General features: G+C 36.6%; 1 protein-coding gene across 1 annotated transcript in view; it reads right to left on the reverse strand.

Moving 5' to 3' along the window:
• LOC127455797 (leucine-rich repeat-containing protein 49-like) overlaps window positions 1-10,449 on the reverse strand; it is a 45,680-nt gene extending 35,231 nt beyond the window's left edge. The window contains exons 1-8 of the mRNA XM_051723932.1: window positions 10,353-10,449; window positions 9,492-9,560; window positions 8,952-9,027; window positions 7,985-8,209; window positions 7,372-7,474; window positions 6,832-7,035; window positions 4,403-4,469; window positions 3,858-4,001 (exon numbers count right to left, since the gene is read on the reverse strand). Of these exons, the coding sequence (XP_051579892.1) occupies window positions 3,858-4,001; window positions 4,403-4,469; window positions 6,832-7,035; window positions 7,372-7,474; window positions 7,985-8,209; window positions 8,952-9,027; window positions 9,492-9,560; window positions 10,353-10,412 (948 nt within the window). The 5' untranslated portion in view covers window positions 10,413-10,449. The remainder of the gene's footprint in view (window positions 1-3,857; window positions 4,002-4,402; window positions 4,470-6,831; window positions 7,036-7,371; window positions 7,475-7,984; window positions 8,210-8,951; window positions 9,028-9,491; window positions 9,561-10,352) is intronic.
• Between the last annotated feature and the right edge of the window lie 339 nt (window positions 10,450-10,788).

Genomic DNA, 10,788 nt, shown 5'->3' on the forward strand with positions numbered 1-10,788 from the left:
GATTAGCAGATAATTCCCCCTCTGATGACTCCAGGTAATCTGTCCGTTTCTCGACATCCCCCACTTTTGTAACCACATCAGTAAATTTCGCCTCCATGGCGGTGATCGATCGACGTATCACAGCAAGATCTTCCAAGTCAGCAATGACCTTCGTTAGCATTGCCAACATGTTCAACATCTCTCGCCACATTTCTTGCACTTCCCAGACTAAATCGACTCCCTGGCTCGTGGCCTGCTCAGGGACATTAGCTTGAGCACATAAGTGTCTTTTAATGTCTCCAGAGCTTGAGGATTTTGAATTCTATAACATACTGTCCTCCTAGGACAGTTATGGGACAGATTGTATCGAATCTCACCGGTTTATATCATTAAAAGTGTTAAAACTAACAAAGTGTGCAGAGCTCGCTGTTCACGCGTCCGAACCTCGCATGGCGTCACATGACTCCCGATTTAATTGTAGTATTGATTTGGTTTATAATAAATGAATTTCTTTTTTTATTATAATTTTAAATATTTTATTATCAAATAACTTGGCAATGTAAAGCTTGTCATGCCAATAAAACTGTAAGTGTAAGTCAACCTTTCCCAACCTCATGTGTGACCTAATGTCCCCCCAAAAATAGTAAAACCTTAAATAAGCCTCATTTCAACCAACAGTCCACACGAGAAAATCTGCTTGATAAACTTCCTAAATAATGTCTTAATCAAAATGTAAAAATGCAGAAAGATTTGTGTGAGGGTTAGGTTTTGGGTTATAGGATAGAAAATATTAGTGCAGTATTAAAAAAAATAAATGTCAATGCAAAGTCCCCATCATTATTGAAAAACAAACATCATACACACACACACACACACACACACACACACACACACACACAGTCTAATAGTTCAGATTCCAGAATAATCAAAACTGACTCAACTATAAAACACATCAAGCAAACCAAAGAAAGCCTCACAGCACATCAGTCACAATCAGAGTCAAATGTCTCTTTATCAGCTTTTTTCTCTATCCGACGGTGAGGGGTAGAGACAGCGCCTATGCCTGTGTGCCCGAGACAGACCCGACACCCCTGGCACAAGAACCACAAACTCCAGACTCAAATCAAAGCTGTAGAGTCTGTGAATCAGACTGCTCTAGTTTAAGGAGTTAGGTCACCCAAACATTATATATGATATATGTTATATAGGGGTTATAGAATAATTATGATAACCCCTGTCCACCATCGAAAGCACCTACAATGGGCATGCAAGCAACAGAACAGGACCTTGGAGCAATGGAAGAAGGTCGCTTGGTCAGATGAGTCCCGTTTTCTTTTACATCAGAATCAGAATTAGTTTTATTGCCAAGTATGCTTACACATACAAGGAATTTGTTTTGGTGACAGAAGTTTCCAGTGCACAAACAGTACAACAACAAGACAGAGATAATAATAAAAAAAACAGAATAAAAATAAAAAAGTGAATAGAAAATATAAGTATATATAGAAATACACAATAAGACAATATTATATATATATATATATATATATATATATATATATATATATATATATATATATATATATACGTATGTAAAAATACAAATCTGTTACATAGAGATGCAAGGGAATGTATTGAAGAAGAGGTATGGTATGGATAAATATAAAAAGACTAAGATGTGTATTGCACATAATTATTGCTCAAAGGGGCAGTTTTAACTGTTCATGAGATGGATAGCCTGAGGGCAAAAACTGTTCCTGTGCCTGACGGTTCTGGTGCTCAGAGCTCTGAAGCGCTTCAAAGAGGTAGTGGGCTGGGTTAGTGGGGTCCAGAGTGATTTTTCAAGCCATTTTCCTCACTCTGGAAGTGTACAGTTCATGAAGGTAGGGCAGGGGGCAACCAATAATCCTCTCAGCAGTCCGAACTGTCCTTTATAGTCTTCTGATGTTCGATTTCATAGCTGCACCAAACCAGACAGTTATTGAAGTGCAGAGGACAGACTCAGTGACTGCTGAGTAGAACTGTATCAGCAGCGCCTGTGGCAGGTTGAACTTCCTCAGCTGGCGAAGGAAGTACAACCTCTGCTGGGCCTTTTTCACAATGGAGTCAATGTGTGTCTCCCACTTCAGGTCCTGTGAGATGGTAGTGCCCAGGAACCTGAATGACTCCACTGCTGCCACAGTGCTGTTTAGAATGGTGAGCGGGGTCAATGTATCATCTCCACTCTTTTGAGCGTGTTCAGCTCCAGATTGTTTTGACTGCACCAGTGAGCCAGCCATTCAACCTCCCTTCTCCCTTCATGTGGACGTCAATTTGACATGTGCCACCTACCTAAACATCGTTGCAGACCAGGTACGCCCGTTCATGGCAACGGTATTCCTTGATGGCAGTGGCCTCTTTCAGGAGGATAATGCGCCCTCCCACACTGCACACATTGTTCGGGACTGGATGAAGAGTTCAAGGTGTTGCCCTGGCCTCCAAATTCCCCAGATCTCAATTTGAATGAGCATCTGTGGGATGTGCTGGACCAACAAGTTCGATCAACGGCAGCTCCACCTCGCAACTTACAGGACTTGAAGGATCTGCCGCTAATGTCTTGGTGCCAGATACCACAGGACACCTTCAGGGGTCATGTAGAGTCCATGATTCGGCGGGTCTGCGTGGGTCTGCGCATATTACCATATTATGTCATAATGTTTTGACTCATCAATGTACAATCAAATATGGTGCTTCAAGATGCGCTGCACTAGGTTTGACATCAGTGATACAGATGATTACTGTAGCTCTCAGTTGTGATGCATCATGTTGGAATATACAGAAGCACAAATGAGATTTAACACTTGGAATATACAGTTGCACATGAGTCATATGGACTACTTTTAAGATACTTTTATAGTGCTTTTATTTAATTTAGAACTTTATAGCCACTGATCACTGTATGTGCTCATTGCATGGTAAAGAGCAGCGTGAACATTCTGCTAAACATCTCCTTTTGTTTTCCACTGAAGAAAGATAGTTATACAGGTTTGAAACAACATGATGGTGAGTAAATTATGACAGAATTTTCATTTTTAGTGAAACTATCCCTTTAAATGAAGTGAAACTAAGAGAAAACAAGATGTGCTACACCACCATGATGGAAATGCTGCAGGCATGAATGAATTTATAAAAAAGCTCATTAAAAATTTTAAATCTCAAATGCTCAGATTACAACACATTAGCAGAAGCACGTTGGCATGATGCTAAACCTCATAAATCAAGATAGAATGAAGCAAATAAATCAACTCATGAGAAGTAAATATAAGTTGACAGGTTAAATATTATATGATCTTCAATTATTTGAAACAGAAACGTTTGAACAACACAATATAAGAGCAATTAATAGGCTGATGTAAAAGACATATTCCTTCATCAATGTCTGCATTTATTGTTTTCTCTCTCTTTCTCTCTCTCTCTCCAGCACTCCACACTTTTATATGACTGGCTCTAAATTTAGCAACAGCAGCAATGTCCCAGACACAAAAAGATGTAACTGTACAGCAGGAAAAAAAAAAACTCCACTAATCACAGACAGCAAGAAAAACTCACCTATCACAGACAAAAAGAGAAAACCCACCAATCACAGGCCGAGAAAATAAAACTTCACAAATCACAGACAGAGGGAGAAACCACCAAAAGATACAGTTCTTAAAGAATCATACACATCATAGACAACAACCTAGTAACCACAGAGAAACACCCTAGTATTGTGGTGGCGAATTTTGCTTGGTCAAACACTACTACATTTTTTCTTAAGAAAAGAACAAATTCTAGTTTGTGTTTAGTTTAATGAGAAATCTTTGTAATTTGAGTGTTTTTTAGTGTGTGTTGTTTCTCACCACTGTTGTGATGCAGTTGTGTCGCAGGTTGAGTTCTGTCAGAGAGTTCAGACCCTGTAGATTCTCCACTCTAGAGATGCGGTTTCCTGATAAATTCAACAAACGAAGCTCTAACAAGCCAGACAAATTCTCAATTTGACAGATCTAGACAGAGAGAGAGAGAGAGAGAGATACTTAGGACACACATAGCCCAGAAACACACACACATACACACAAACACATTTACGTGCTAAATGTGGGGCACGGTTCATTTAAAGTTTAATAAACATGTTTTTTTATCCAAAATGAATTGAATAGTAATTCAAAAGATTATTTCAACATTTTGATACTGTTGAATGATTTAAATTGTTGGATACAGTTGAGAAGGTCAAGACCTCAGAGATGAGACAATCCAAAATCACCTTTTTAAGGGGTTATCAAAAATCCTGTTTATTGCTAAAAAGAAGTAATGAGGCCCATTATTGTGTCCTCTTTGCACAACAGTGCCCGCTGCTCAGTGCCTTATAAAAATATAATTTTACAAAATATTAACAGAGAGTATGTACCTGATTACTGTGTAAGTCCAGAACATCAAGTTTAGTGAGTCTGTCCACACCACAAATTCTTTGTATTCTAGACAAAAACATTCAGGATGAAACCATAATAGTAGCAGTATGAAAATAAAACACATGCTTGAATTTACAGATGTGAACGGAAGCAAAAATAAAGGACTGTGTTTGTGTGTGACTTTCTAGAGACACCAGTACAGAACATTTAAGGAGCGATCTGTTACAGTGACACAGAAATACTGAATACTGTAATTTATCACAGCCACAAAGAAACACTGACTGCACTATACAGGCGTGAGGGATCAAGACAGACTTGTGTAATTAGATCCATGTGACATTTAAACATGACTAAGATTTACAGAGAAACAGAGATAGATAGAGAGAGAGAGAGAGAGAGAGAGAGAGAGAGATGGCTGTGAAAGTATAAGTGGAGATTTATAGTAAAACAGGACTTAAATATTGATCTGTTTCTCACCCACACCTATCGTATCTCTTCAGAAGAAATGGATTAAACCACTGGAGTCGTATGTATTACTTTTATGCTGCCTTTATGTGCTTTTTGGAGGTTGAAAGATCTGGGGCCTCATGTATAAAACTCTGCGTAGATTTCATCCTAAAAGTGCGCGTACGCACAAAAGTCAGATTTTGCGTACGCACAAAAGTTTTCAGATTTATAAAACCGTACGAACGCCAGAACCTGCGCAAAGTTCACTTTAAAAATCCCAGCTATCGGAAGATTGTTCATACAGGCATGTGATTTATTCCCCACCCCGTCTCCTCCCCAAAATAACCATATATAGAGTGTACAACACCTGTTTTTACTATGCGTAACCTCCCTTACATACAATTACCATATGCATATCGCCATCCAGACACATGATAACCCAGTTTAACGGTACGAGAACCTATGAGTACGGGAGATAATACATACTGTTAATGCCTAAAGTGCCCATAAGTTATATACTGGTGCTAAAAATCATTTCTTAATCTTTGTCTTGTTTTAGAGTAAAATATCTAGACTTTTTAAACAAGATCTGTTAACCCGAGAAACATTCTTAAGATATTAACTTGTTTTCAAAGAATATATCTTATCCCTGGACAATTTTTTTATTGTTGCAAGCATAAATCTATGCAATGTTGCTTCTCAGACAATGTTTTAAATAGTTATAAGGGTGTTTTATAGAGAAGTTAAATATTTAATACTGGAAACAAAACAAAGATTATAAAATGATGTGTGCATTGTTAAACTATTGTCTGACATCATTGGATTACTAAAAAGAGCTTTTTTTAAAAATAAAATGTGCAAGTTTACCTTTTGATTTTTATTTGACTGGCTGTGCATCCAATACCAATATTTCCTTATTACAGCTTATATTTGAATGCCTTTTCAATTAGTTACATAAAATTAATATAGCCTAATATTAGCTGGATAACTAGATTCATTTTGTTTCGATTTGTCTTGATTCAAGTGCTTAACTACATACTTTTTTATTCTAAATGCTGTGTATTTAATGAAAAGCAGAGTTTATAATCAGTCTGTTCAGTTCATTACTTGTCCAGCTGGAGTTGGCAATTCACACACAGCAGTAAAAGAGGGGTACAGCTTGCATGGCGGAGTGCGCATTTAAACATCAAGTTTACTTTTTATAAATCCCATCGAGAGCTTGAGAAGTGGCGTATGCAACATTTTTGTGCTTAGGTAACATTTATACATGAGGCCCCGTTCACCATTCACTTGCATTTTATGGAGCAACAGAGCTGAAATATTCTTCTAAAAATCTTCATTTGTGTTCTGCAGAAGAAAGAAAGTCATACACATCTGGGATGGCATGAGGGTGAGTAAATGATTTTTATTTTGGTGAATGTTAGGTTGAATCTCACAAAAAATTTGGGTGTCATTTTTCACCCCAAAATCGAAAGAAATTAGTAATGAATTATATTTTGCCAATTTTTAGGACCATTAAGATTTTTTGCATTGTATCCCAATTTTTTTTTTGACAATTAAGTGCTTTTACTGTATGCTCAAATTCTCATTACTGTAATGCAGAAAATATATATGTATAATTTAAACTGTTAAGTACAATAGTAAAGTACAAGTATATATCATAACAGTATCTTTAGTAGTGAATTAAATTTTCTTTATACAAAATATAATTTCTTAATTTTAAAATATATGACCTGGAAATGTTTTCGAGCGATTCACCCATTAAGGCATGAAATTGCCTTCTGTTTCACTGGTTTTCAAACACAATGTGAGATTTATTCAACGCAAACATGAACACATTTTTAGTTTTTATATCACTTGCTGACAGTTTAATGGGAGTGCTGTTGATTTTAAAAGCATTCCTGTTGGATTAGACATAACTGCATCCAAAACACATGACACACACACACACACACACAGAGGTGCACACGCAGACACACACCTGTTCTTTCCGAGTAGCAGCACACGCAGAAAGGTAAGGGAAGCGATGCCAGACATGTCAATCACGCGGTTGTCATAGAGATCGAGGAACACAAGGCGTGTCAGGTGAGGCAGGTCGTGCAGGTGTGAGATGAGGTTGTGTTGCAGGTTGAGCAGACGCAGTTTATCACCTCCTTTCAGATCAGGGAGCTCCATCAAACCATGCCTGCAGGAGATATTACAGCTCAACTCATCATAATCAACTGGCAATTAACTAATCCATGTATTCATAACTAGAAAGTATGGACTTGCACAAGTTACACTGCAAGCAGCAAAATACTCTGGTAGAAGATTTCTGTTGAATGCCCTCATCAAAGACTTTCCTCCCACCTACTGGTAGAGTTGTGTACCGCAGAGCAAAGAGGGACATTTCATATGTTCCCTCAAGCTAAAATAAATTCTCTTTAATTTGTCTGCTCTCCTGTGTTTCAGTTCCAATCCGAATTTGAAAAAGAATTCAACATAAAATTGTTCACTTTTAAAGGTCAAATGGATGTTTTACCGGTCCAGATCTAATCTCTCTGGGCTGGAGGCAATGTCGTCTCTGAAGCTGAATGTGGAGGGAAAACTTGGAGCAGAATTTTCACGCAGACTTCTTGTGACACCTTAAAATGGGACGTTATAATGAGTTAAAATCAATTTCTGCAGAACACCCATTTGGATAGTTGACAAATAACACTGACATAAACTATTTTTTCAACATCAGGTTTTTAGTTTAAAATGTATATGCATGTAAAAGGGGAAAGTACAATAAATCTAACTGGTCACCATTTCTTTTACATTTTTCACCTTTTTAAATAATCTTTTAGCTTTTTTTCAGTTCACTTCAATAGTCCTGACAAATGAACTTTCAAAAGTAAAAATAGTCAGTGTAGTCATTTAGTGTAGTCAGTGTAATCAATTAATATGAAAACTGCAAGCATAAATATTATACAAGAATTAGATGCTAGGGTCACAGAACTAACAATAATTATATTGAATGTTTTCTAACTAAAACAGAAAATTATCCTGAATGTTACTGAATATTATTTGAATGTGATCCAACATTCTCTCGCCTGTTTTAGAGGTGCCATTTTCTCTGGAACAAATAAAAATCTGTGTGAAACATCTCTCACCATGCATATGAGTGAATGTGGCATTACTCTGTGAGTATGTGGCCCTTGCGCTGCCAGTGGCCCTGCGGGGCTTCACTCTGTACGCCTGGTGCCCCAGATCCCCCACCATCCCAACAGGAAGTGCTACAGGAAGAGGAAAGAGACAGAGCTCCTGCCTCACTAACTTACTCTCGCAAGACAGTACAGGAGCACGGAGCCGCCTGACTCCCTTATTCACGTGACTGTCTGAGAAGACATGAAACACAGAGAAAATACAGACACATTAATTTTATTGTTGTGCATTTTTATATACACAATAAGAGATGCAGAAGCATTTAATTGCACTTGGCAGCATGTATATGGCTAAATCACATTATAATGTTCAGGTCATTTATTACCTCAAAATCAAAAGAAAAAAAGAGAAATTATATTTTGCATAAAGAAAATGAAGCCTATTTTAGGACCATTATGACTTTTTGCATTGTAAAATTATTTTCATGACAATCAAGCACATTTCCCCCCAAATTCCCATTACTCTAATGTGTTCTGACATTTTACTCTTGAGCTATTTTGTAATTTTAAGTATTTTCAAAGGTGATTCTTATTTGAGTCTCATTACTGTAATACAGTCATTTTGTATTACAGTAAAATGTATAGAACAAAATATGTAACAATGATTTAAAATCAGCGTAAAGAAAATACAATGATGTTTGACAAAAATTGCAGTTAATAATATATCACTTAAGGCTTCATTTAGGCTTCATTTTAAAAGTATGCTTCATTTTCGTTAAACGAAATATTATTTCTAAATTATTTCTTTTGATTTCAGGTGAAATTTGACCTTGACATGTTTAGTCATATGGCTATAAAGTACTCTGCTCTCTCTACAGCTAATTAAATGAGATGCTATCAGGATGAATATAATATTATGACTGAATCTGTCTATCTATCTGTGTTCACTGTGTTTAGAGTGTAGAGTGCTTTGTACCAGTTCTGGATGGGTTTGGTTTCGTAGAGTCCACATACAGAGCTTTTTTCAGTTCTTTTGAAAACCTCAAATCAAACTGACAAAGAAATGAAATGACATTATTAAACGGATTTTTACTTTTGAAGAAGAACATGTTCACCTCCCTTTCAAATAATACTGCGGCGGTACCATGGTGAAGTGATGGTATTAGATGGTAAAATCATGATAATTTCATATAAAATGGTACTGAATGATTATCATATTCATGTACATGGTATTAACATGGTACTCCAAGGTTTTTCAAAAAATCCCATGGAATTACCATGGTACATTTCCAAAAAACAAAACAAAAATGTTACCACCATGGCACATTTAAAAGTGGGGCATATATACTGTATATATATTTATGTAAAATATGAATTCTTATTTATTTACTTTCATTTAAATTTGAGGTAAAATATCACTTGGACATGTTCTTGACAGGTTTGTTGAGATTTGAGAGGTCATTTCATACATATTTGTGAATGAAACACTGGTGGGTGCTACAGAGCTCATACTCACTGGTCTCTGTGTGAGTCTGTCCGGCAGAAATGATTTCACTGCTGCTAGATGCTGTTTATAGCTGTTCATCTGCAGGGAGAGAGAGACAGACAGACCCTTACTAGTCATTTCAAGTCAAGTCATTTTTATTTGTATAGTGCTTTTAACAATACACATTGTTTAAAAGCAGCTTTATAGGAAATCATGAATTAACAGAATCATTGTGTAGTTTGATTAAATATGATTGTAAAATGTGTATTGAAATTAAATAATTATATAATAATTGTATTTAGAACCCCTGTGAGCAAGCTGAAGGCTTTGGCGGTACCATGGTATATGATCGTATTACCATAGTACTGAAACATGGGAACACGGTACTCCAAGGTACTTCAAAGAATACCATCACCATGATATGTCCATAAACATGGTAATATCATGGTACCTTTTTAAGTGCAGAATAACAGTTTAATCACTGATAAGTCACATGTGAATTACTGTTGTCTTTGTTGTGTAGTTTGTGTCCATCTGCTGAATGTGTACGATCTGCAGCAGCTGCTGAGTTTGGCAGATCTGAGCTGTGATTCATCAAATCATCTTCACATCCACAATGGTAGTGGCATTTCCAAACATTTCCTACATTAAACCTACTGTGCTATCGTAATTGTTTTTAATCTTCTTTATCATTTCTCCAATGACAGATTTCATGATTAAGTTTATTTGTAAGATCAGCATTTCTGTTTTTGTAATATCATCCTCCTTCACTTATCAATATGTTGTAAGTAATATTGATTTCCAGCCTATCATAAATTGCATGACAGGGTAACAGCACTAATCATTCAAATGGCCTCCAAAAAGTACTGTCAAGAGCTGTAAAACTCTTACCGAAGGAGGCAGAAATCTTCCCGTTGCATTATCACTGTTTTGTTGTTTATTTGAACGCATTTCAGCTCGAATAATCACTCAATTACAGCACAATAATGTTCAAATACAAACGCTGATATGCGTTTTATTTCTTTCAGAGTTCACTACCATTAGCCTTGTCCTTGCTGCTGTGAGTTTAGAGTTTACTATACTGGTTGAAACACGTCACAAGCGGCTTATTAAATATATAAAAAATCAAATTTTCGCGAATATTTCACAAGGACAGCACGCGTCACTTCGCGTCCTTAGCAACCAGCCACGGCATGTAAATAGTTACGGGCGTGTCCGGTCCTACCACATATATTATCCGGTTAAAAATATTGAAGACATTAAAATATTCCTAGAGTGTAGAATAATTCATTTAAACGTGTAAATGAAAACATGTGTTATTATTATG

The sequence above is a fragment of the Myxocyprinus asiaticus genome, chromosome 18, assembly GCF_019703515.2.
Source record: "Myxocyprinus asiaticus isolate MX2 ecotype Aquarium Trade chromosome 18, UBuf_Myxa_2, whole genome shotgun sequence".
Taxonomy (NCBI): domain Eukaryota; kingdom Metazoa; phylum Chordata; class Actinopteri; order Cypriniformes; family Catostomidae; genus Myxocyprinus; species Myxocyprinus asiaticus.